The following is a 24,768-nucleotide window of genomic DNA, read 5'->3' as shown; positions in this document are numbered from 1 at the left end:
CAGGGACACATGGGGGTGTTAAGAAGGGAACTTCTGCATTTGTTTAACCTGGACCCCTATTTGACAGTGAATAATTGCCAGAAGTGATTAGATTTCAGTCTGTTTAGCAGCGTTAGGGTTAGGCTAAGGGATCCCTAATGGCGATCCCTCTCTGACTCACCACTCTGACTCTGTCCAATAGGTGTTGAGACCCTGCTCCGTGGCCTTGGAGGCCACAGCCCACCCGAACCGGCCCCTGAGCGGCTGCGTGACGGTGGAGGAAGTCATCGTGAAGGTACGTCTCCTCCTTCTGGCCGGCAGTCCGCAAGCTGTGACGTCGTCGTGTGAACTCGGCGTCTTTTTGTCCCGCAGATCTCTCCGTTCATCCTCAACACGGTGCAGACGATAACGGCCGCCATGACGGCGGAGCAGAGCGGCGAACAGACTCGGGAGTCAAAGATAGAAGTCGGCGACCTCTGGTCGGCCATGAACGTCTACGGCTGCAACTACTGGTTCCTTGGAGTGGACCAGGCCACCGAGGTCACCGAGAGCTTCAGAGAGCAGGACGGGCGCCAACAGGGCGAAAGCTTTACTGCCGAGGTCAAGGTAGGACATTCCAGCTCCACGACGGCTCCGTTCTGAACCTTTACAAGATCAGATGTGCTTCCTATTGACGGTTTTGTTCGCTTGACAGGTGGTTCAGGTCACTCTGGAGTCCGGTCTGGGTCATCGGACTGTCCCTCTGCTGCTGGCCGAGTCCTCCTTCAATGGATCGGCCAAAAACTGGTCGTCTCTGCTGCAGCTCAGTGCCGACATGACACTGGAGGTTAGAACTGGTCCTTTACACCTGAAGCGGTGCTTTACATCTGAACCTGACTGGAAGAATAAACGTGTACATCATCAAGACGTTTCGTTGTGTATGATGTAACATGTTGAGGGCTGCCGTGTGTTTGCAGGTAAACTACTTTAATGAGGTTCATGCAGTGTGGGAGCCTCTGATCGAACGGGTCGACGGCGGCAAACGCAGATGGAACCTGGAGCTTGAGGTAAATCTATCTGTGTCATTTGTTAGCCTCTGTTTTTCAGCCCACTGTATGTTTCACTGCAGAAGGAGGTTAGATGTAGGTTACAGATCTGCTACGCTAGCACGAAGGGCTTGAACCCTGTGAGAGGTTCTTCTTGTTGTTTATCCTTTTAAAATGGGTAATTTTGATTAAAAAAGGCCTCTTAATGGAATCTCTAGTCTTTCAAAGAGCCCTTAAAAAAGGCAAATGGTTCTTAGTAGAACCTCGGCCCTTGAGGAAGAACCCATTGTTAACCCATATTTCTTGTCATTGTTTATTTGTTCCTGCAGATGAAGAACAACCCGCTCCAGGACAAGAGTCCCGTTCACGGAGATGACTTTGTCTTTCTGCCTGAACCTCGTACAGCCATCAACATCTGCTCCAAAGACACCATGAACATCACTGTCTCCCCGTGCAGCCTCAACGTCTTCTATAACCTCACCAAGGTACAACACATAGCATCTTCTATAACCTCACCAAGGTACAACACATAGCATCTTCTATGACCTCACCAAGGTACAACACATAGCATCTTCTATGACCTCACTAAGGTACAACACATAGCATCTTCTATGACCTCACTAAGGCTCAACACATAGCATCTTCTATGACCTCACTAAGGTACAACACATAGCATCTTCTATGACCTCACTAAGGTACAACACATAGCATCTTCTATGACCTCGCCAAGGTACAACACATAGCATCTTCTATGACCTCACCAAAGTACAACACATAGCATCTTCTATGACCTCACTAAGGTACAACACATAGCATCTTCTATGACCTCGCCAAGGTACAACACATAGCATCTTCTATGACCTCACAAACATTACTGACGTTGACGTGTTCTCTTCAGGCGTTCTCTGAGGCCACCGCCTCCACCTTTGACTACTCCCTGAAGGAGAGAGCCCCCTTCACCATCAGAAACTCTCTTGGGATCCCTCTCATCGTGCAGCACACCGCCAACCTGAGGCCGGTGGGTTCTCCGGCTCAGGGAAAACTACACCAGCTGTCGGTGGACCAGAGCATGGACTTGGAGCACTCCATGTTCGACCCGGCGTCACGAGGCAAACTGTCGGCTCTGCAGCGACAAGAGAGCTGCCTGTTCAACCTCACCATCGGTCAGAACGCCACACTTTCACTGCAATCGCTCAACCGTTCATTTCTGCTGCGTGTATGAGCAACAGACCGGGATACAAAGGTCAAGGCCCTGGTCGTTATCTGTTCCTGCATGCTAAAATGTGTCCAGAGCTTCAGGTAGTGGCGCTAAAAGTAGAGCGATCTACGTCCTGTTGGTGCACACCTTTAGCATATCTTGTTCTATTCCATCCTTACTGACCGACAGAGGCAGTGCTTAACACTGGATATCTTCAGTCTCACGCAGGCGCAGGTCGAGTTAGAAATAATTAAAATGCTTTTAAAAGAAAGACGCGCAGAAAAGAAAATAATATTTGTGTCATTTAAGGTATACTGTGTACTTTGGAATCCTCATTGTTAGTTTAAATACTATATTTTATCACTTTTTACTGTCTACACACAGATTTTACTACTTGTTTGCTAATTGGCATTTGGTGAAAAGTCATGGAAATGTGGTTAAAAGCCATGAAAATCCACTGGTCAGAATGTGTCCAGGGTTCATAAACATTGTGACCAGTGGATTTTCATGACTTTTCACCAAATTTAAAAGTAATGGAAATTACTTTCCTCTGTGATAATGTTTGACTGGAGCCGTCGGATGTCTCTGAACCTGCAGTTCCCTCCGGCTACAGCGAGATCGCGAACATCTCCGTGGACAAACCGGGCCGTCGTCTCTACAACGTCCGGGGTCCGATGCTGCAGGAGGCGGTTTCTGTCCTGCTGCAGATTGATGCCGCCGACGGCAACAAGGTCATCACCGTCCGCTCGCCGCTGCAGGTCTGAACCCCGCCGCACCACCCGCCTTCCCCTCAGTCAGGAAGCCGTAGAACCGACGGGCGCTGATGTTTGTTTTTGTGTTCGCAGATAAAGAATCATTTCTCTGTGCCGTTCACCGTCCTCAAGTACTGCCCCTCGTCCAGGAGCCTGCTGAGCGTCGGACTCGCCGAGCCGGAGCGGGAGTTCCACATCGCCCTGGAGTCCTACAGGTAGCCTCGGGGCGCCTTGACCAGGGGCACGAGGGCGGAGTTGTTAGCGTGCCGCACTGCCAATGTCGTGTTTCCATCTGTTCTTGTTTGTTTCCGTTCATATATTCATTCTGTAAATAAAACGTGGGGATACAAGTCATCCAGACTGAAGCTCTGGCAAAGGTTACAAAGGTAACCTTGGTTCTATGAATCCTGGACGACCGCCAGAGTTCTTGGCTCGTGATCTGACGTGGTCAGTCATGGAAAAGTCATGGAAATTTGTTTTAAAAGCCGTGGAAAGGTCATGGAAATTTGGTTAAAAGTCATTGAAATCCATTGGTCAGAATGTGTATGAACATGAGAAGTTTCTTCAGGAATGATCATATATTCATCCTGTAAATAAAACTGCTTCTCATCAGAAAGGATGAAATGGAACAAAAGTTACAAAGGTAACCACGGTTCTATGAACCCCGGATGACCGCCAGAGTTCTTGGTCACTTGTGATCTCGCGAGAAGATTCCGCCGGACTGATCTCAGGACGACGCCGGAGGTTATACCCGGCTGGGGGTTCACCTGAGGTCACAGGAGAAGATATCCAGTGCTAAGCACTGCCTCTGGTGGTCATCCAGGATTCATGGAACTGAAGTTACCTTTCGTAACTTTTGTTTCACGCCCGTCCAGATGCCAGCTGTTTGTGCGTCCGGCGGGTCGCCTGGAGGGTCAGTACGGCGCGTCCACCGCCTGCGTGTCGTGGAAGGAGCAGGTGCACCGCAGCTCAGAGGTGCAGTCGGTGCTGCAGTGTCCGGCGTCCGCCGGCGGCCTCCTGCCGCTGGCGGTCAGCACGCTGGCCGTCCCCGACGACCTGCGGCACATCGCCAGCCACGGGGAGGAGGACTGGGACCCGGCCTACGTCATCCACCTCCACCCGGTGGCCACGCTGCGCAACCTGCTGCCCTACACCGTGCGCTACCTGATGGAGGTGAATTAGAATTGGACCTGTTGGGTTTAGGATCATGTGATGACGCGGCTGGAGGGTCTTTAACCCTCAGCTGATGGGATCCCGTTCAACCATCTGGGCTGACAATGTCTCTCCTCCTCAGAACTCGGCAGACTCTCATGAGCTCCTGGAAGGCAGCACGTCGGACCTCCTCAACGCTCGCGTCGCAGGCGAGATAGTGTCCTTGGTGCTGATGAGGTATCAGGGCCGCGACTGGCACGGACACGTGCGCATCGAACCGGAAGCGCCCGAGTTCTTCTCCGTGTGTCTCGTCTGCGACTCGGACGCCGGCCTGACGGTGGACGTGAGCGTCCACGTCACCAGGACCGCCGGCCGCCTGCTGCTGTCGCTCTTCAGCCCGTACTGGATCATCAACAAGACGGCCCGCGTGCTGCAGTACCGCGCCGAGGAGGTCAGCGTCAAGCACCCCGCCGACAGCCGCGACATCCTGCTGTTCTCCTTCAGGAAGAAGAACCTCTTCAGCAAGAGCAAGGTGAGACCCTCGTGTACACGGGTCACCTCAAACTAGACAGGTTATTCCTCTTGGGACCAAACTTTTAGTTTTTTATCAGCCATGTTGTGTTTCCCAAATTCACTTGTTTGCGTTGCATCTAAAGCGATGTTGAGAATGATTATTGAGGCTAACTCGTGTTGTTGTTGTTGTTTTTGCAGCTCCAGCTGTGCGTCTCCACCAGCTCCTGGTCGGACGGCTTCTCTCTGGACACGGTGGGAAGTTGCGGCTGCGTTCGCTGTCCCGCCAATAACAAGGACTTCCTGGTAACCGACACGAGCCGCTCGCAGATAAACGTTTGTTTTTAGCTAACGTGTTTTAAACAACCACATCTCAAGGTCCTCCTACTCACTTTGTGTTGGAGCTTTTGACCAAAGCAGTCTTTTAATCTGCAGAGAGGTGCACGACAGATTAACGTGTGTATTTCTGTTTCTATGATGTTAAACTAAATGTCTTTGTGGTCCGAGAGATGTGTTGTTGATAAATTGTGTTTGAGTGTGTTTCAGAAGGAAGGAATCAGAATCAAGAACCCGATAAATGAATAAAAGTAAACGTCTCTGCGGCTTGACTCCCGTCGTGTGTGTGTGTGTGTGTGTGTGTGCGCGCGCAGGTGGGCGTCAGCATCAGAATGAGCAGCTTCAACATCACGCGCATCGTGACCTTGAGTCCGTTCTTTTCGCTGGTCAACAAGTCGTCGTACGAGCTGGAGGTCGGGGAGGTCGCCTCCTCCTCCACCAGGTGGCACTACATCTCCTCCACCGAGGTCTGTGACCCCCGACACGGTCGGCATCGTTTCTGTAGTTAGAGTGCTTGTAATTCTGTTCTTGTTGTGTTGCAGTGCCTCCCTCTGTGGCCCGAGGACAGCTCGGGGAAGTTGTGCGTCCGCGTGGTCGGATCTGAATCCACCTCCAAGTACTTCTTCTTCAACCGGCAGGACAACGGCACCCTGCTGAGCCTCGACACGGTCCGTCTGCGCGCGACCAATCACAGCGGCCGGGTTTACCCGTCGAGGGTCGCACATTTCATGGCTTTTTGTGTGTGTGTGTGTGTGTGTGTGTGTGTTCAGTGCGGCGGCATCATCGTAGACGTCAACATGTCCGATCTCTCCACCGTCGTCAGCTTCACTGATTACTATGAAGGCGCCGCTCCGGCTCTGCTGCTCAACCACACGCCCTGGGTCACCATCAGCTACCGGCAGAGGTCAGAGGTCAACACACACACACAGACACACACATTTTGATCAAATCCAACATTTAGTCCGTTCATTTAAACACTACCGCTCAACGACAGAGGCCACGCCCCTTGACTTTGTTAGGTGTTTTAAAATAATAAAGGTTGTTTTCAAAGAAAAGAAAAATTTAGCGGCGTATAACCCAAATTTGACGGTGTATGAAATCAAACTCTTCTCCCGCTCAGCGGCTCCGCGATGGGTCACGAGCTGAAACCCGGCGAGGCTCGGCGGTTCGTGTGGGACGACCCGGCGGGCGTCCGGACGCTCGGCTGGAGCTGCATGGAACATTCTGGAGAGCTGGACCTGCTGAAGGTCTGACACACACACACATGCAGAGACACACACACTGACACTACGGGGTTCTTTTAGTTCTTTACGCACACACGCTCAGAAACACACACGATGCAAAAAAAAACAATTTTTGTTCGCTGTCATGTTTGCAGCTTGAACAGCTTCAGATTGTAATGCCAGTCATAACCAGTTATAACTAGTTAAAACCAGTTAAAACCTGGTGGAGGCAATGTGTGGGGACTAAACTAATTTAAGTGGTTTGTGGGGACCAGCTTCTGGTCTTTGGTCCCCATAACGTGGGTCAAACAGAGTGTGTGTGTGTGTGTGGTTTCTGGTCCGCATAACAAGGGTTAAACAGAGTGTGTGTCTGGTCTCTGGTCCAGGACGACGTGGGCCAGTTCTCCTCCAGCAGCCTGGCTCAGGTGCACTGGGTGTCCTTCCTGGACGGACGCCAGCGGGTGCTGCTGTTCACAGAGGACGTCGGCGTGGTGACGAAGGCCCGGCAGGCCGAGGAGCTGGAACAGTTCCAACAGGAAGTGAAGGTGTCGCTGCAGAACCTCGGGCTGTCGCTCATCAACAACGTCAACCGGCAGGAGATCGCTTACATCGGCATCACCAGGTAGACTCTTCGCCAGGTAGACTCTTCGCCAGGTAGACTCTTCGCCAGGTAGACGCTTCGCCAGGTATACGCTTCGCATAATAGACGCTTCAACAGGTAGACGCTTCGCATAATAGACGCTTCAACAGGTAGACGATTCGCCAGGTAGACGCTTCGCCAGGTAGACGCTTCGCCAGGTAGACGCTTCGCCAGGTAGACGCTTCGCCAGGTAGACTCTTCGCCAGGTAGACTCTTCGCCAGGTAGACTCTTCGCCAGGTAGACTCTTCGCCAGGTAGACTCTTCGCCAGGTAGACTCTTCGCCAGGTAGACTCTTCGCCAGGTAGACTCTTCGCCAGGTAGGCGCTTCGCCAGGTAGACGCTTCGCCAGGTCGGCTCTTCACCAGGTTGGCGCTTCGCCAGGTTGGCGCTTCGCGTGGAGTCGCTCATCAGGATGTTTCCCTCACAGCTCCGGAGTGGTTTGGGAGATGAAGCCGAAGAACCGCTGGAAGCCGTTCAACCAGAAGAACATCAACCTGCTGGAGAAGAGCTACCAGAGTCAGCTGAGTGGCAAGACGGAGGGCTGGGTCCATCTGGAGAGCAACCTGGAGGTCAGAGGTCACCACACACATCCACACATATCTGTATATGTGTGTATATCGATATGGATGACCAATGAGCTGAGTGAGAGCCTCTGATGTCATCAGGTCAACCTGAACCCAGCTGTCATGGCGATGCGGCAGCCGTTCTCCTCGCCGGTGAGGAGGAACTTCCTGTCTGGCATCCAGGTGGAGTTCAAACAGTCACCGCACCAGCGAAGCCTGAGGGCCCAGCTGCACTGGCTGCAGGTAAGCGCACACACACACACACACACACTCACACACGCACACGCACACCTGCACACACACTCAGCTGAGGTTTGTCTGCAGGTGGATAACCAGCTGCCAGGTGCCATCTTCCCCATCGTCTTCCATCCGGTTCCTCCTCCGAAATCCATCGCCTTGGACTCCGGTTAGTTTCCTCCATCTTTAACCCGTCACCTACGAGGCCCCGCCCCTTTATTTTTGAATGACCAATAGAAGAAGTTGACCTTCGGGCTCTGTCTTCGGTAGATTTAAGCTCGTTGTCTCTGACTCTAAGCTCCGCCTCCACAGAGCCGAAGCCGTTCATCGACGTGTCCGTCATCACTAGGTTCAACCAGCACAGCAGCGTCATGCAGTTCAAGTGAGCCACCTGGGCCTGGATCCCTGAGACCGATGATGACCTGCGACGATGGGTTGAGACCCCAAAAATGGGGTTGAGACCCCAAAAATGGGGTCTCAACCCTTCGTCGCAGATCGTCATCGGTCTTCCAAGCCAGACCAATTTATTTGTTTCCTTTTCTGTGTCCTATCATAAACTCATCAAGGTTTCCTGTATGTTATAGTTTGTAAATGAGTCAGATAGCGCTTGTGGTTGAGGAGATAACCAGTGTTTAGCAGGGGGATGCAAACAATTCGCTCAAGGCACGTTTTCAGCTCCAGTCCCGCCGCTGTGTGCTTCAGGTACTTCATGGCTCTGGTTCAGGAGATGGCAGTGAAGCTCGATCAGGGTTTCCTGGGGGCCACCTTGGCTCTGTTCACTCCGGCCGCAGACCCCCAGGCCGACGGACAGAAGGTAGGTTGTGGAGGCGGCGGGGTCGGCGGTTTGAGTCCTCTACCCTCGGGCCCCTCGCGCGTGAGCCGCTGCTTGTGTTGCAGGCGCGGCTGCTGGACCAAGACCTGCTGCAGGCCGAGCAGATGGAGGCGGAGCTCAGCGACGCCGCCGGACTCAGCTTCTTCGAACACTTCCACATCTCACCCATCAAGGTGCGTTCAGGGACCCGTCGACTGCTGGGAGTCTGCAAACTCTTCCATCTCCTATCTCGGTGATCTTGTTCTACGTCATATCGCATGTCTTGCTGTATCTTATACCTCATATCGTGTCATATCTCACCCCTCAGCTGCATCTCAGCTTGTCTCTGGGCTCCGGCGGTGAGGACTCCTCTCAGGAGACGGCGGCGCTTCAGTCGTTCAACCTGTTGCTGAAAAGCATCGGAGCCACGCTGACCGACGTCGATGACCTCATCTTCAAGTACGACACCTCTTGCCACTTTTTGTTGTAGAGCGATGCATTCTGGGCCATGAAGCCGCTGCTCTGTCGTCAGTCCGTGACTTTGTGTCTCGTCCTCTCCGGCAGACTGGCCTTCTTCCAGGTGAAGTACCAGTTCTACCGCAGAGACAAGCTCATGTGGGCCGTGGGGCGACACTACAGCGAACAGGTGACGTCTTCTGCTGCGTTTTACCGCATTAAGACAAATTGTGTGTGTTCTTGTGTAATAGCAAACGATGTGTCCCCATGTCTCAACCATCTTCCATCAGTGTACTTAATACTCTGATATAATCGAACTGATGAGAAGAGGGACATCTCTCTGGTTGAACATTCAACCTGTGAAGTAAAGCCGAGGTGTTGTTTCTGGCTGCAGTTCCTCAAGCAGATGTATGTTCTGGTTCTGGGTCTGGACGTCCTGGGGAACCCTTTTGGGCTGATCCGAGGCCTGTCTGAGGGAGTGGAGGCCTTCTTCTACGAACCTTTCCAGGTAACGCAACTTACAAATCCACCTGGAGCCGAGGTGGACTCGTGAAGAGCTGCAGTCCTCCGTGCTGTCAGCGCTCCTTTAACCCACGGCTGTGTGTCCCTCAGGGAGCCGTTCAGGGTCCCGAGGAGTTCGCCGAAGGTTTTGTGATCGGAGTCCGCAGCCTGTTGGGTCACACGGTCGGTAAGGAACCATAACCTTCTGCTGTGTGGGGGGGTGGCTTGATGTGATGTCTGACTGAGCTCCAGAGGTGGAATATTAACCCCCTCCGACTGCCCTGCAGGTGGCGCCGCAGGAATGGTTTCCAGGATCACGGGTTCTGTGGGTAAAGGGCTGGCGGCCATCACCATGGACAAAGAGTTCCAGCAGAAACGGCGAGAGGAGATGAACCGGCCGCCAAAAGACTTCGGGGAGAGTCTGGCTAAAGGAGGAAAAGGACTGCTGAAGGTCCGCTGAGACTCTGAGACGCAGCTCACATCGGATCAGCTGATGTGAGGTCAGTAACACTTTGTGTCTCCACAGGGAGTCATGTGGGGAGTCACTGGCATCGTCACCAAGCCTGTGGAGGGTGAGTACACAAACATCCAGACCAGTGGTGGCCCTCAGGGCCTTTAGGCTTCTCTGCTAAAACAATCACTCAGTTATAGATCTTTCATAATTACAATACATTACTTTTTTCATAATTTAAAGTTATAGCTATTTTATAATGTAATTGTTTTTCAAGAATACACCACATGTGTTATCATTATTTTCTCATTGCACAGCTTCCTCTATTCCAGATTTAAATAATAATAATAATTATGGATCAAAGTATGAGCTGCTGACTTTGTGTCCGAAGGAGCGAAGAAGGAGGGAGCGGCCGGCTTCTTTAAGGGCATCGGGAAAGGCCTGGTGGGCGTGGTGGCCCGGCCCACGGGCGGCATCGTGGACATGGCCAGCAGCACCTTTCAGGGCATCCAAAGGTACGAGCCCAAAGATGGCCGCCAGCACCTTATGAACGTCCTGTTGTGTGCTTCTCTGTGTGTTCGCTTTCTCTTCTTCTTCTTCTTCTTCTTGCTCACTAAATTCTGCTTTTTGTTTTCTGTCTGGTGTCTTTGTTGTTCCTGGAGTTGTGTTCTTTCTTTGTGTTGTTGTTGTTGTTGTTTGTGAGTATGTTGGCCACGTTGAAGCTGAGCTCCTCCTCACTGCTCCACTGCTGCTCTCGCAGTATGAGGCGTTCGGGGGTCTGTGTTCCCGGAGCGGATACGAGAGCGTTGAAGGAGAAGAGCTTCAACGTGTGCTTTGTGCATGTGTGTTGTCGCGCTGCGGCCGGCGGACGGTAAGTCTCTGCATCGTGTCGCACGCGCACTTCATCCATCGCCCTGAACGACTCATCGCGCTCACGCCCCCCATCGCTGTTAACGCCGAGCCCCGCCCCCTCTGTAAGGCCCGCCTTCTACCTGCTGCTGCATTGTGAGTCGAGAGGCCACGCCCCTGAGGAGAGTCACATGACACTTAAATTAAGTCCTACAGTTCAGTTTATTCACATGCAGCAGAGCATTGTTCATACAAAGCAGTTCATACAACGCCGCCTCGCTGTATTTGGATGTAATGAACACTCTACATAAAATACAAGAGTTTGGTACATGGGACAATACAAATAGCATTCAAATAGACCCAATGGAGCCCAATTGGGTCCACTCGGTCCATTGGGTCCTCACCTGAATGTTCTCTGTTCTAAACCCTCTGTGACTTTGTTCTGCTTCACTTTATCCAAGTCAACCTTTACAGAGAGAATGTTCACATGTTGAATGTTCCCGTGTTGAACGGTTTGGGAGAGCTTTAGCTTTAGCTTTAGCTTTAGCTTCCAGCTGCATCATTTCAAACTAACCATCATTGATCAAACAGCTGCTGGTTGCAGAGACGCTCGCTTGTAGTTCGGGGAGGACATTTAGAGCCGAGACTTAGAGAGAGGATGGTTTTTAGACGGAAGCGTTTATGAACCAGTTGATGAGGACGAGTCGACGTGTCTGCTCCTCTGAGATTCACCCATAACCCCCTGCTCTCTCCACGCCGCCACGTACAAGAGTTGTTCTCTGAAGGTGATTCCAGCTTCACCGGGTCTCTCTTCAGGGATTGGCTGACTGAATGATCTCATGTGTTATTCTACAGTATAATACTAATATAATCTATAATCAGCATCAGAACTCCTCATGGATCATTTCAACATTTATATGAAGAACATCCATGATGAACATCCCCAGCTTGCCCCCCTCCTCCCCCCCTCGTCACATGACCTCGTGACTTCCTGATAACCTGTTGATCTGCTGTTTCATGCCGTCACTGTAGAGGTCACGCAAGGTGAGAAGCTAACGGCTAATGAATAAATGAACACACTGAAACCCCCGAGGAGCTTCTGTCCACACGCACGTGACCCCATGTGTGACACACGTGACCCCACGTGTGTCACATGTGACTTCACAAGCTGCTCAAGATGTTAAACGTTCGTTTCAGACAATTCATAACAATATTTTATGATTTTATGATGATGGATTTGGACTTTGTGATGCTCTCTCACTGTAGACTGTGTGTGTGTGTGTGTGTGTTTGTGTGTGTGTGTGTGTGTGTGTGTGTGTGTGTGTTAGAGCGGCCGAGTCCACAGAGGAGGTGACCCGGCTGCGTCCTGTGCGTCTCATCAGAGAGGACGGGATCATCCGGCCGTACGACCTGACGGAGTCTCAAGGTTACGACCTCTTTCAGGTCTGTTCACTTTCTGCTGTGTCTGTGTGACACACACACACACACACACACACACACACACACACACACACACACAGATTCGTGAAAACGCATGTTTTTAAATCAAGGTGTTACAGAAACCATAATAGCAATAAGGCCAGTTTCTGTTTCTTTCTTCCTCATGCCTTTAACCCGTTTCTTTTTCCTCCTCCTCCTCCTCCTCCTTCTCTTCTTTCTCCTCCTACTTCTCCTCTTCTTCCTCTTTCTCCTTTGTGGTCCCATGCAGCCTGATGAGGAGTAAACAGGGTTTGAGTGGAACAACTTTAAAGACTATAAATACATTTAAATACTCTCTACATTAATCTCTACATATTGTGCTGAGGACGCTACACACACACACACACACACATATGTGTGTGTGTGTACATTTCTTCCTGTAGTCCTGAAGTGTTTCTTTGCTTCTTTATGACAGTGTGTATATTGGTGTGTCATTGTTGTGTCTCCAGTAGATCTTCACAATGTTTTTGTAAAACGTTGTGAGATCCTTTGACTTCAACTTGTATACAAATATGTGAGTAATATTTCTGTCTCGTGGCGATGTGTCTGCATGACCTTGACCTCTGACCTTGACATCTGACCTTGACCTCTGCTGTGAGACTGTTAATAAAACTTCTTTATTCTCTCTTTGCTGTTTAAACTGGTTTATTCACAATGTAGAGACACGTTAAGAGCCTGTTTGTCTGTCAGTGAGCCTGTCTGTCTGTCAGTGAGCCTGTCTGTCAGTCAGTGAGCCCGTCTGTCAGTCAGTGAGCCTGTCTGTCCCTCAGTGAGCCTGTCTGTCTGCATTGAGCCTGTGTGTCTGTCTGCAGCGGTCCGAGGTGCAGCAGCTGGAGGGCGAGGTGTTCAGAGGTCACTGTCCGTATCCTGGACACAGAAAGACCAACATCATCGTCACCAACAGGTTCCTCCTCGTGTCTGTGCTTTACACCATGTGTGTTGGTTGTGTTGTTGTTTTCAATGTTGTTGTTGTTATTGTGTAGGAGGGTTCTGTGTGTGAAGGAGATCGACTTCGTCGGCCATTTCAGCAGAGAGTGGGAATGTTTGTTTGAGAACTTCTACCGACCTCCAGCTGTGACGGGGTCAGAGCTGAAGATCTACTGCAAGGTCTGTCTGTCTGTCTGTCTGTCTGTCTGTCTGTCTGTCTGTCTGTCTGTCTGTCTCTCTCTCTCTCTCTCTCTCTCTCTCACTCTCACTCTCACTCTCACTCTCACTCTCACTCTCTCTCACTCCCTGTCTGTGTGTGTGTGTTTCAGGAGCAGCAGAAGTTGAAGTTACCAAAGAGAGACGGTCAGGAGTCGGTACGGAACGTTGAGCTCAAAGACTCAACCACTGCTCAGGTAATAATAACAATATGATTAGTATTGTTGTTGTAATTATTGTTCTCTTTGTCTTTGCTGTGTCTCACCTTCATGTTCTCACCTTCATGTTCTCACCTGGTTCCCACAGAAGCTGCAGGCGGCCATCTTGGAGGCTCAGGCAGCGCAGCAGCAGCGCCGCATGGCGAGACAGAAGTCCCAGCGCTTCCTCAAAGTCAACAACAAACAGTGATGTCAGCACAGCCACTTCCTGTCCACTGCTGATCTTAATTATACATCTTGAACTGAATATTGTGAGATGTAAAGGAAATACACATGTGCACGATATACACACATGTATACATAGTTTACTTGTTTGCACTTCCTATGGGGGGTCCAAGGGATGCTCTTATTTTGAAGGCGGACTAGACCAATGCACTGGGTCAGCAGTGTTTGAGTTCCATTGGATGCCCTTTTTTTGAAGGTATACAAAGTCACACTGCTGTGAGGCATTCTGGGTAAAAATCCTAGAATCATGTGATGGTTTGTCATTATTTTTGGTGATTGTTGTTGTTTCGTTTTACCTGTTGAACCAATAAATCATCCTGTTTGTAATCATTTAAGTCTAAATATATATCCATGAGTTTTCATTAATAGATTGTTTTTAATGTGTGTTTGTGGTGATTTTGTCCAAGCTGTTTGCCTGCAGGTGGCGCTGTCCCAAGCTGGAAGATAAAGCCATAAAAACAACATATTGCACTAATCATGTATTGATAATCTTGTTGTTGATGATGATGATGATGATGATGATGATGAAGAAAAACTAAATCTCCTGTCTATCAATAAATCCGAGGTTACCCAAATTACCCAAAAAAAAGTGTTTCACTTGTGTTTAAAAAAAAATCCTAAATCTGTTTATGTCTTCATATTCATGTTGAAGTATCTGCTTTTGCCTCCTTGAAGAGAGATTCTCACTTCTCCCCAGGTGTTGAGTCGGGAGGGGGGGGGGGGTCTTTACAACTAAATTAAAATGAACTTTAAGTAACAGCTCTAAACCTAAGCAACGTTAAACAAATAAACACAGAAATAGTCATCTAACATTGTTGTTATCGTACGCCAACCATCGCCTGGATTGTGTTTACAATTGAGGTGACGCAGTGGTGTGTGACTGTCTCAAGACCTCTAGGTAATGGCTAGCTGGCAATATATATATATATATATATATATATATATATATATATATATATATATATATATATATATATTATTATTATTATTATTATTATATATATAATAATATATATATTATATATATTATTATATATATAATATATATATATGTGTATATATATATATAATATATATATAATATATATATATAATATATATAATATATATATTATTATATATATAATAATATATATTATATATATTATTATATATATAATATATATATATATGTGTATATATATATATAATATATATATAATATATATATATGTGTATATATATATATAATATATATATAATGTGTAATGTAATACTTATTCATATTATTAAAGTGTACACTAATAATAATATTAATTAATTTAATATTAATATTTACTATTATTAAAGTGTACACTGTGGACACATGAAGACAGATGATCAACTGTCATACAGCTGAATACAAACAGAGAAGACACAGGAGCCATCAAGATGTCTTTATGATGCTGAATATTTATTGCAGTAAATGTGAAAGCTTGAAGTGGTCACAGTTGAAGAAGACTCGTCCAACTGCAGCTCTTCATGTTCACTCTGAACTACTAGAGTTTTGCTTGACACACAAAGGGTCTATACAGGCCACACTTCACATCGTTCCATTGTCTCCAGTCTGTAAAACAGAAAACAGTCATGTGATTAAAAGCATTTCAGGGTTGGTGGTACTGAAGTGTCTTATTGTCATGTTGTCTTTACACAGTGTGAACTTGCTATGAATGTGTATTATATTAGTGCATTATGCTGTCACGTTAGCGCGTTATTAACGGCGTTCACGCGAACAAATTTTGACACCGTCATTTTTCTTAACGCCATTAATGCATTTTAGTTTTTCAATGCCGGATGTAGCTCAACCGAAAGTAAAACAATAGGCTCGCCGTTTGGGCTTGGAAGGTAGGCTAACGTTACGGGTTGAAATGAATGAATGGTGAGCGTGATACTGCAAAATGAATGATAAGACGTGGTTTCCTTGACAAGACCGAAGTGGTAAGAGCCATTTGTCATTGTGAACTGAGCTATCCTGTCTGAAACACCACTCGATGGCCAGGCACACAGCTGATGCTGACTCCACGCTCCCTCGTCATAGCCAGACACGAACGGATGACTTCAGACAGAAACACGTGCACACCACAATGAAGGACAAACTTACTGCAGCCAAAGCTAAATGGATGCTACTGCATGAAACCTGTTAACGTAGTGGAGGACGAGGACCGAGCTGATATAACACACATCACATCCAACGACAGCACCTACGAAGCCTGACTGCTATGTTCGTACAACAGCATACAAGTGTGGTGTTGTCCGCTAGCACCTGAGGGTTAAAAGTGAGGCCTCCTCCAGGTCCTCCAGGTCCTCCAGGTCTCTCTCTCTCTCTCTCTCTCTCTCTCTCTCTCTCTCTCTCTGAACCGCCTTGTTTGGCAGTTGTTTTTCAATAAAATAAAAACATTTGCATAAAGCAAGCCAATCCACTTTTTCATTCATTCATTTCATGTCTTCATTTCAGATGTGAGTCGTTACGTTTGCTTTTCTGACTCACATATTATTCCCAGACTCTCTCCTGTGTGTATAACTCTCACTTGAGTAGGAAGTTCATCAGAATACATATTATTGACTGAGTAGCATCACGTGAGATGATTACATGCATGACCCCTGCTTTGTTGCAGACATACAGACATTAAATACTCTGGTATCAGAGATACAGGATGAACTTCCCAATCTGACTCAGTATTTTAAATCAGTGTGACATGAAGAGGTTCAGTGAGGTTTAAATGCAGCACCTTCCTTCATACTCATCTGGACTGTTTTCTTGAGCTACTTTAATCATCATCCACCAGGGGTCATGAAAGTGTCTTTCCTTGAGGTTCAGAAGTCTACATTCATCTCTGTTAAGTTATAACCTCTCATCCTGAGTCTGTAGTTTACTCACTCTCGTAGTTCATCTCAACGCAGTTCTCTTTTTTCTTATCGTTGTCTGGTTGGCCACGAGCCCAATGGCCGTATTGTTTGTTGGCAGACTGATCAGTCCAAACTAATTTGCTTCTTTTCTGAAAAGAAAGAAAGAAAGAATGATCACCTGAGGATGACTACTGCACTAACATTCATAAGGTCTGTGTTTTTCATCTCAACATAATGATGATCAGATGAACAATCCCCTGGTCAGCTGGTTGATGATGCTCCAGTGTGACTCGTATGTCTTTGCATTGGAGTTGTCTCCTGGATACTAAGTCACTGGACTTTAAGAAGTCAAAGTAACCAGAATAATATTGTTCAATAGTACATTTACTGTATCAGTACTACACTAGTGCAACAGCACAGCTATGTTACTATTACAGTATTACATTTTGTTTTTGCATCTTACACTATGTGATTAAAAAAACTTATCAGACACAAATATTGTTCTTTGTACTTCATCTCAGAGGTATTCTGGGCCGAGGGTTTTGTTTATCACTGTTGTTAGTTAATATATTAGATATTATAACACGGATGAAACATCATAATAATACAACAGTGCAGTGACATATATCTATCAGCCTGCAGAAAACTAATAATAGTAGTTATTATGCATCAAATAGAATTATTACATTGAGTCAAATGTGAATCAGCAACATAACAGTAACATGTGTCAGCCAGGTTAATGCAGTACTACAACATGTTACTCTGAGGTAGAAGTACACAGTAAGTAGTAAACAGCTCAGTTGGATGTTTCCATGTGTTTCAGGGGCTTTTTGGTGGATTTCTTTGGTGGACGATTAGTTTGAGTAGTAACATAATTTAATAATTCAATAACACGTTTACCTCTGTGATTTCATTGTAAACACATGAGAGGCACAAACTGAACAGAAACATTCACTTCTTACCCGATACAGTCCGATCCAGTATTGCTGTCTTTTATGAGTGGTACTCCACATGGCACATTCCACTAGATTCAGCTCATCAAGGTTGGAGATAGATACCAGATGTCCACCTTTGAACGTCTTACAGATTTTCTGTAATCAAAATAAATATTCGTCGCGTCACCATGGGTGCATCCTAACTCTCTGATGTGAACGTTCTTCTCTTGACCCTAAAGTCATGAAGAATGTCCACGTTCCCTTCTGCTCTGAGGAGAATACACAAGATCACCATTTAAAATACAAAGATGACTTCAATTCAACAAGATTCATTTTGTCTGCTGATTTTTCTCCGAATTTTATTTATTTTCCTGTTCTCATTTCAATTTAAATGTTTGAATTCAAGTTTTTTATGTGAAAAATTACCAATAATATTTTCTATTATTCTCAAATTGCGCAAAATTTTAAGAAGTGTTTTGTCAATTTTCCTTTACAATTTCTATTCTGTGTAAATGACCCTCCATAACTGTACCTGCTTCATCAAAACATTTGATTATACTTTAGAGTACATGGACTTCTCATTTCCATAAATACAGCTTCCTCCTCTTTCTCACTTCTTCTCATGAAGTGATGAGACTGTGAACAGGATGAGGTCAAATGTGCTGTCTGTAGTTTGATGTGAGTTTGTTTTTATTACCTCTGCTTTGTGAAAAGTCAAATAGCGCTTATCGAACACCTTCACACAGCGGTCTCCACCGTACTGGTACCAGCCTTCACCGAGATCCTTTTTACAAGGTGTGGCCGAATTTTTGTTCCGACACATCCTTTTAGGATTCCCTGTTTCACAGAAAACAAGATGTGCTGTTAGTTTAGTGTTCCTGTTGTCTGTGTGTTGTAGTGATAGTTTGGTTCTTACATGCAGAGGCCGACATGGAAATCAGCACCACCAGAAGAAGGACAGCAGTCACCACAACAGGACGCATGGCTCAGGATTCACTGACTCTCAGAACTCTACAACTGGAATATCACCTGGAAATGCCACACCGTTCAACCCCATCACAACAACCACTTCAGTTCATATCAGTTTTTAAAGCCACAGATTAGATTAAAGTTATTTCTGTTCTCTAAAACCTCCAAGAGACAAAGAGGACTCACCACAAGTGTCTTCTCCCTCGTTGCATCTCAGTCTGAAGGTCTGTTTGAATACCTTTGACAGCCATGCCTGAGGGTCTCAACGTTAAAACATTTAACTACTTCAACAACACGCCTGTTTAACTTCCACGTCATCCCAGAAGTAGGATCCACCTCTATTCAGTTACAACATTAGAATATCAAGCATCCGTGCACAAACAAAGCACTTCTTCAATACTAGGTTGAGTAGGACTGATCGACTTAATAGGGGAGATGTTATTGCTATTTTTATAAAAAAGAAGGGTTCATGTAAAGGTGCTACTCTAAATCAGTGAGCAAACAATTTGAATGTTTGTCTCTTGATCTTGAGGTATCTGAAATGCTTCATATTACTGTTGTTGGTTGTTATAGGACACCATCAGCAGTCAGTGAAGCTCTTCCCTCTTTAATGCACCAGGATTACATTTTAAGGAAATTGTTTTGATTAGTGACCTAAATTAACAGAACCAGTGTCTGATTATTTTACAATTGTTCATTAAATATTTTCCAGATTGTTGATATGCCCATTAGACCCAATCTAAAATGTCCTGAAAAATAATCTTTGATAGATCTTAATCTAACGTTCCCCATATGTATTCTCCTGCCAGTATTTCTTTAAATGACATTAGCATTCACTGTGTTATTGCCCCAGTTAGATGTACAAAAACTCCCAAAACCAAGTCATGTATCATTATAAAGTAAAAGATGTAACGTTTTGTGGAACAAGGGTTTTTTCATGATCTCTTTGGCTTTGACTGGGAATAAATTAACCTTATTGACGATATTGAAAGTGCATGGAGATTATTTTATGACGGTTTCATTGAAATTATTGACAAACAAACATGCTCCTCTTAGAAAGTGCAGGATAAAATGCTGTGATACTTTATGGTTCAGTGCAGACTTATCTAAGTTACTACATGAGCGCAATGTGGCTTGAGCCAAGGCAAGGGGTTCTGGCCTTGTGTCAGATTAGTTGATTTTTAGGCAGTTGCGCAATGCATGCATGGTTGCAATTTAAAACGCTAAAGCTCAGCATTTTCTCAGTAAAACATCAAACAACCTAAACAATCCAAGACTGTTTTGGAGGACAATACATTTTTTTATCTGGAGATAGGAATGGTATTGAGCTCCCCCCGTGCATTGTCAAGGACTCACATGACATCTCTGACAAAGCCAAAATGCTTGACTGTTTTAATGAGCACCTCATTGCCTCCGGTTCCCTGTTAGACACTCTAAACCATCTACGTGACCAAAACCCCTGTTGGTTTTGGTCATCAGGAAACTGTTAGTCAGTCCTTCAGTGCTACTGCTGTCTTGGCCAGGACACTCTGGTAAAGAAGATTTGTAATCTCAATGAGGCTTTCCTGGTTAAATAAACTTTAAAAAAAAGAATATCTCTCCCAAAAAGATGTTTGGGATTCACCAGCTGGACACTTTGGTCCCCACAGCCCAACCACTCATTAAAGGTCTTATCATTACATCTTGATGCAGGATGCAGGGATTCTACTGCTGTACTCCATGGACACATTCATACACTACAGGCATTTTGTTTGCTTCCAATTCCTTCAGTTTAGCCTCAGGGAAAGGCGGTACGCTGCCAAACAAATATGATTGTGAAATGTTTATTTTAAGTGTGTGTTTTACTTAAGGGTGAGGAGGAGCGCTCATGTTTTAGCATGAGAGTCAACAGTCTATCTAAATAAGCTCCGAGCAACAGGGCTGGTTTGACTGCAGCTCTCTGAACATCATGTATTGTGTTTCTGGTCCAAGTGTTTCATGATGTAATATTCATGTTTGTTTGTTATTGGCATAAACAATGTATTTTAATGATGACTAAACTTGAACTTCGATGTAACTGACAGCAGCTTGGTGAGTGGGTGTGTACTTGTATGTTGTTAGCTAGCTGTAAACCACCGCAGCTTGTTTATGATTAAATACAACTTGGTTTTGTTTTATTGAGTGGATGCAGCTCTCAAAAGGGTGCGCCGTATAACCCACATTTTACTGTAGGAATGAAAGAGTGAAGTTTGATGTACGAGCTGCTGAAGTGGAGATTTCTGGATCGGAGTGTGAGAACAAACCCATTGAGAGAAAACGTCCTTTAAAGAGATGTTTAGTTACATTACACACTGATGAAGACAATAGGGTCAAAACATTAACTCATAGATGTCACTTCACCACTTTATTACCGACATTGAGAGGAGAATTTATTGTAGAACATTAGAACATGTATTCTTCTATTGCTGCACTCCAGGGCCACATTCACACACTACTGGCTTTTTGTTTGCATCCAATTCCATCAGTTTCCCTCAGGGAAAGGCAGTAAGCAAATATTAGGGTGAAGTGTGCATATTGTGTGTTTTACTTCAGGGTGAGGAGGAGAGTTTGTGTTTTAGCACAAGAGTCAACAGTCTATCTAAATAAGCTCCGAGCAACAGGGCTGGTTTGACTGCAGCTCTCTGAACATCATGTATTGTGTTTCTGGTCCGTGTGTGATTTATTATAATGCTCTTTTGATGATTTAATCTTCATGCTTGTTTGTTATCGGGAGGTTTGTCCTGTTCCCACACGAACTATGTGTTTGTATGCTCAAAGTGACGATTAAGGGGTCACAATGTCCAACAGTAATCATGATTGTATTGAAATGTAAGAGATGGTTTCCATCTACTACACTAAAGTCTACAAGATGAACGCCTCGAACAGCATTCAAGTCAATTCATAAAAGAATAAGGAACACGTTTTTATATTATTTCATTATTCTGTTCCTTGTTATTATTTGTATTGTTTTATTCTATGTTTATTGTATTTTATTATCTGCATTGTTTTATTGTTTAATTTGATGTCCTTGTCTCCAGACTGCTCGTGGGTTCCATCTAGCGGTTCCTAGTGAGTATTGGCGCTCGTCTGCAAAATCCTGCGGTGCCTTTACGACAGCCCCTGCGTCTTTACGACAGCGCCGGCACACACCAGAGCAACATGGCGGAAGCGGAGCAGCGTCCCGGTGCTGAGGGAGTTGTACCGGGTAACCGGGAGGCCTCTGCCGCGGGTGAAGACAGCGGGACCCCGGGAGCTGCCGCCCGGGACAGGCCCGTGTGTCTCCTCGTGCTCGGCATGGCGGGCTCCGGGAAAACCACCTTCGTTCAGGTCGGTGCGTCACTGCGGAGGCTAATGCTAATGCTAACATGTGTACCTATGTACATTTGAGGTTGTGTAGTACTACATCTATGTACCGCAAGTAATCTAATCAATAGCATGTCGGTGTGAATACTCAAGTGAAGTACACGCTGAAACGCAGTACGTGATTAATGTACTTAGACACAATACGCCTCATCTAGATTAAACATATACAGTGAATAACAATATTATATAATTACATTACGTGTGTGTGTGTGTGTGTGTGTGTGTGTGTGTGTGTGTGTGTGTGTGTGTGTGTGTGTGTGTATCTATCTCTGGTGTGTGGTTCCTCAGAGGCTGACGGCTCACCTGCACTCAGTGAGCGCTCCTCCCTACGTCATCAACCTGGACCCGGCCGTGCACGAGGTGCCCTACCCCGCCAACATCGGTGAGCAGCTGCTGCAAGTACCACAAGTACTACTACATGTACTACATGTACCACCAGTACTACTACATGTACTGTAACATGTGGTACATGTAGTACAACATCCTCTGTCCTCCATCCTCATGTCCTCCCTCCTCATGTCCTCTGTCCTGTCTCGTCATGTCCTCCCTCCTCATGTCTTCTGCCCTTTGTAGACATCCGGGACACGGTGAACTACAAGGAGGTGATGAAGCAGTACGGCCTCGGGCCCAACGGAGGCATCGTGACCTCGCTCAACCTGTTCGCCACGCGCTTTGACCAGGTGACTCCTCTCTCCTCTCTGGGGACATCATGATTCCTTTGTCCTTGATGACATCATTAAAGGTGTTTCTGGTCCTCAGGTGATGCAGTTCCTGGAGAAGAAGCAGCAGGATCACCGGTGAGTCTAGAGAAAGTTGTTCTGCAGCATGAACACGTTCCTCTCCCCTGCCTTGTCACTCCTCTCTCCTGTCTCTTCACTCCTCTCTCCTGACTCTTATCTCCTTGTCTCCTCTCCTCTGCAGCTACGTGCTGATTGACACCCCGGGTCAGATTGAGGTCTTCACCTGGTCTGCGTCAGGAACCATCATCACAGAGACGCTGGTGGGTCCGTCTCTCTGTGTGCTCACACACATATGTACGTGTGTGTGTGTATGTTCAGATTGTTGTAAACTACAAACATATTCCCCTTGTGTAGTTCTTCTTCACTAAAGATGTTTCTAGTCCTGATGGTTCTGTTTCCAGAGGGGAGCAGGACTTTTATTCAGAAAATCCCGACCCCAGAGAGCAGCGGTTGCGTAACGTGCCGGTGTGTTTCAGGCCTCGTCCTTCCCGTGTGTGGTGATCTACGTGATGGACACGTCCCGCAGCGTCAGCCCCGTCACCTTCATGTCCAACATGCTTTACGCCTGCAGGTGCGTCATCACACTGCAGCTCCAGAGGTCACGTGACCCGCCCTGTGATGCCAGCTGTTATTTAAGCAATAATGCACGAGAGGCAGTACTGTATCGTCAATAATGTACAGTTCAAGGGTTCAACTGTACATTATTGTAATAATATTTTTATAGATCTATCGAAATGTACTTGAGCATGTTGGAAGTTTTGGTCTCAGTCCTTGTCTCTTTGTCTCCTTCCCTCCTCCAGCATCCTCTACAAGACCAAGCTGCCCTTCATCGTCGCCATGAACAAAGTGAGCTCACTTCCTGTTTCCTCTTGCAGGGTTCTTACGCTCATGAAAGAAAATAAAGAAGAAACTAAAATCCCAACGGTTTTGGAAAAATCCTGGAAATGTGGTTTAGAGTCGTGTAATCCATCAGTCTGAATGTGTATGAACCCTGTTCTGGTTGATTGGTGTCCCTTCACGTCGTTGACTTGTTGTTGTTTGCGCAGACCGACATCATCGACCACAGCTTCGCGGTGGAGTGGATGCAGGACTTCGAGGTCTTCCAGGACGCTCTGAACCAGGAGACCTCGTACGTCAGCAACCTGACGCGCTCCATGAGTCTGGTTCTGGACGAGTTCTACACCAACCTGAGGGTGAGGGGGTCCGAGTAGACCAGAGACTCTCAATGTGCACCGACATCAGCGGACCCGGACCGCCGAGTCCCAGAAAAATTAGTACTAGTTCAAAGGAACGCCACACTTAGAACATTTTGGTCCACGCACCAGACTCCATTGACAAAAACAGTGATTCTAGCTCTGGGCCCACAGGAGCTGCTGCTGCCACCCGGTGGTTCCTCTGCGTTATTGTGCGACTCTTGTGTTCAAAGGAGTTTAAGAGTCGCACAACAACACAGGAACCACCTGGTGGCGGCAGCAGGAGAGCAGCAGCTCCTGTAGTCCAACAGCTAGAATCACTGTTTTTGTGAATGGAGTCTGGTGTGTTTTGAAGAGAACAGCTTTGGTTCTCCATCATCATTTAGCATTTAGGAGAATGAAGGAGTCAGAACCCAGCAGTGATGGAGTCAGTAAAACCCGGTTCTTAAGGTCCTCCCTCCTGTTCTCAGGTGGTGGGCGTGTCCGCGGTGACAGGAAGCGGATTGGACGAGTTGTTCGTTCAGGTGGAGGACGCTGCTGACGAGTACGAGAGGTGACTTCACTCTGCAGCTGATATATATATATGTATGTATGTATGTATGTATGTATGTATGTATGTATGTATGTATATATGTATATGTATGTATGTATATATGTATGTATGTATGTATATATGTATGTATGTATGTATATATGTATATGTATGTATGTATATATGTATATGTATGTATGTATATATGTATATGTATGTATGTATATATGTATATATATGTATGTATGTATGTATATGTATGTATATGTATATATATGTATATATGTATATATATGTATATATATGAATTACTCATAAACATATTATTTCTTCCTCAGGGACTATAGACCTGAGTACGAGCGTCTCCGCCGACAGCTGGTGAGTTTGTCGTGTTGTTCTCAGAA

The 24,768-nt window shown here is 46.4% G+C and overlaps 2 protein-coding genes across 4 annotated transcripts in view; both read left to right on the top strand.

Moving 5' to 3' along the window:
• Positions 1 to 14,324, top strand: part of vps13c (vacuolar protein sorting 13 homolog C) — a 37,050-nt gene extending 22,726 nt beyond the window's left edge. For all 3 annotated transcript variants that reach the window (XM_068582479.1, XM_068582470.1, XM_068582462.1), the window contains 34 exons: positions 182 to 274; positions 352 to 585; positions 674 to 805; positions 936 to 1,025; positions 1,334 to 1,489; positions 1,903 to 2,167; positions 2,800 to 2,960; positions 3,048 to 3,169; positions 3,830 to 4,127; positions 4,249 to 4,638; positions 4,818 to 4,922; positions 5,267 to 5,419; positions 5,495 to 5,620; positions 5,723 to 5,856; positions 6,073 to 6,199; positions 6,562 to 6,797; positions 7,244 to 7,385; positions 7,482 to 7,622; positions 7,704 to 7,785; positions 7,929 to 7,998; positions 8,319 to 8,430; positions 8,514 to 8,621; positions 8,756 to 8,886; positions 8,992 to 9,073; positions 9,278 to 9,391; positions 9,496 to 9,571; positions 9,672 to 9,835; positions 9,911 to 9,956; positions 10,227 to 10,350; positions 12,013 to 12,127; positions 12,976 to 13,067; positions 13,147 to 13,270; positions 13,420 to 13,503; positions 13,613 to 14,324. In XM_068582479.1, coding sequence (XP_068438580.1) covers positions 182 to 274; positions 352 to 585; positions 674 to 805; positions 936 to 1,025; positions 1,334 to 1,489; positions 1,903 to 2,167; positions 2,800 to 2,960; positions 3,048 to 3,169; positions 3,830 to 4,127; positions 4,249 to 4,638; positions 4,818 to 4,922; positions 5,267 to 5,419; positions 5,495 to 5,620; positions 5,723 to 5,856; positions 6,073 to 6,199; positions 6,562 to 6,797; positions 7,244 to 7,385; positions 7,482 to 7,622; positions 7,704 to 7,785; positions 7,929 to 7,998; positions 8,319 to 8,430; positions 8,514 to 8,621; positions 8,756 to 8,886; positions 8,992 to 9,073; positions 9,278 to 9,391; positions 9,496 to 9,571; positions 9,672 to 9,835; positions 9,911 to 9,956; positions 10,227 to 10,350; positions 12,013 to 12,127; positions 12,976 to 13,067; positions 13,147 to 13,270; positions 13,420 to 13,503; positions 13,613 to 13,714 — 4,731 coding nt within the window. In that variant the 3' untranslated portion in view covers positions 13,715 to 14,324. The remainder of the gene's footprint in view (positions 1 to 181; positions 275 to 351; positions 586 to 673; positions 806 to 935; positions 1,026 to 1,333; positions 1,490 to 1,902; positions 2,168 to 2,799; positions 2,961 to 3,047; positions 3,170 to 3,829; positions 4,128 to 4,248; positions 4,639 to 4,817; positions 4,923 to 5,266; positions 5,420 to 5,494; positions 5,621 to 5,722; positions 5,857 to 6,072; positions 6,200 to 6,561; positions 6,798 to 7,243; positions 7,386 to 7,481; positions 7,623 to 7,703; positions 7,786 to 7,928; positions 7,999 to 8,318; positions 8,431 to 8,513; positions 8,622 to 8,755; positions 8,887 to 8,991; positions 9,074 to 9,277; positions 9,392 to 9,495; positions 9,572 to 9,671; positions 9,836 to 9,910; positions 9,957 to 10,226; positions 10,351 to 12,012; positions 12,128 to 12,975; positions 13,068 to 13,146; positions 13,271 to 13,419; positions 13,504 to 13,612) is intronic.
• Positions 14,325 to 21,684: 7,360 nt separating this feature from the next.
• Positions 21,685 to 24,768, top strand: part of gpn1 (GPN-loop GTPase 1) — a 4,323-nt gene continuing 1,239 nt past the window's right edge. Inside the window, exons 1-10 of the mRNA XM_068585833.1 lie at positions 21,685 to 21,863; positions 22,188 to 22,281; positions 22,473 to 22,579; positions 22,659 to 22,696; positions 22,821 to 22,899; positions 23,116 to 23,210; positions 23,440 to 23,485; positions 23,686 to 23,832; positions 24,303 to 24,385; positions 24,703 to 24,742. Coding sequence (XP_068441934.1) covers positions 21,696 to 21,863; positions 22,188 to 22,281; positions 22,473 to 22,579; positions 22,659 to 22,696; positions 22,821 to 22,899; positions 23,116 to 23,210; positions 23,440 to 23,485; positions 23,686 to 23,832; positions 24,303 to 24,385; positions 24,703 to 24,742 — 897 coding nt within the window. The 5' untranslated portion in view covers positions 21,685 to 21,695. The remainder of the gene's footprint in view (positions 21,864 to 22,187; positions 22,282 to 22,472; positions 22,580 to 22,658; positions 22,697 to 22,820; positions 22,900 to 23,115; positions 23,211 to 23,439; positions 23,486 to 23,685; positions 23,833 to 24,302; positions 24,386 to 24,702; positions 24,743 to 24,768) is intronic.

Source organism: Clinocottus analis, unplaced genomic scaffold (assembly GCF_023055335.1).
Source record: "Clinocottus analis isolate CAN_PGR_092001 unplaced genomic scaffold, fCliAna1.0.p SCAF_10, whole genome shotgun sequence".
NCBI classification, from domain to species: Eukaryota; Metazoa; Chordata; class Actinopteri; order Perciformes; family Cottidae; genus Clinocottus; species Clinocottus analis.
This window is presented reverse-complemented; position numbering and strand designations above follow the sequence as displayed.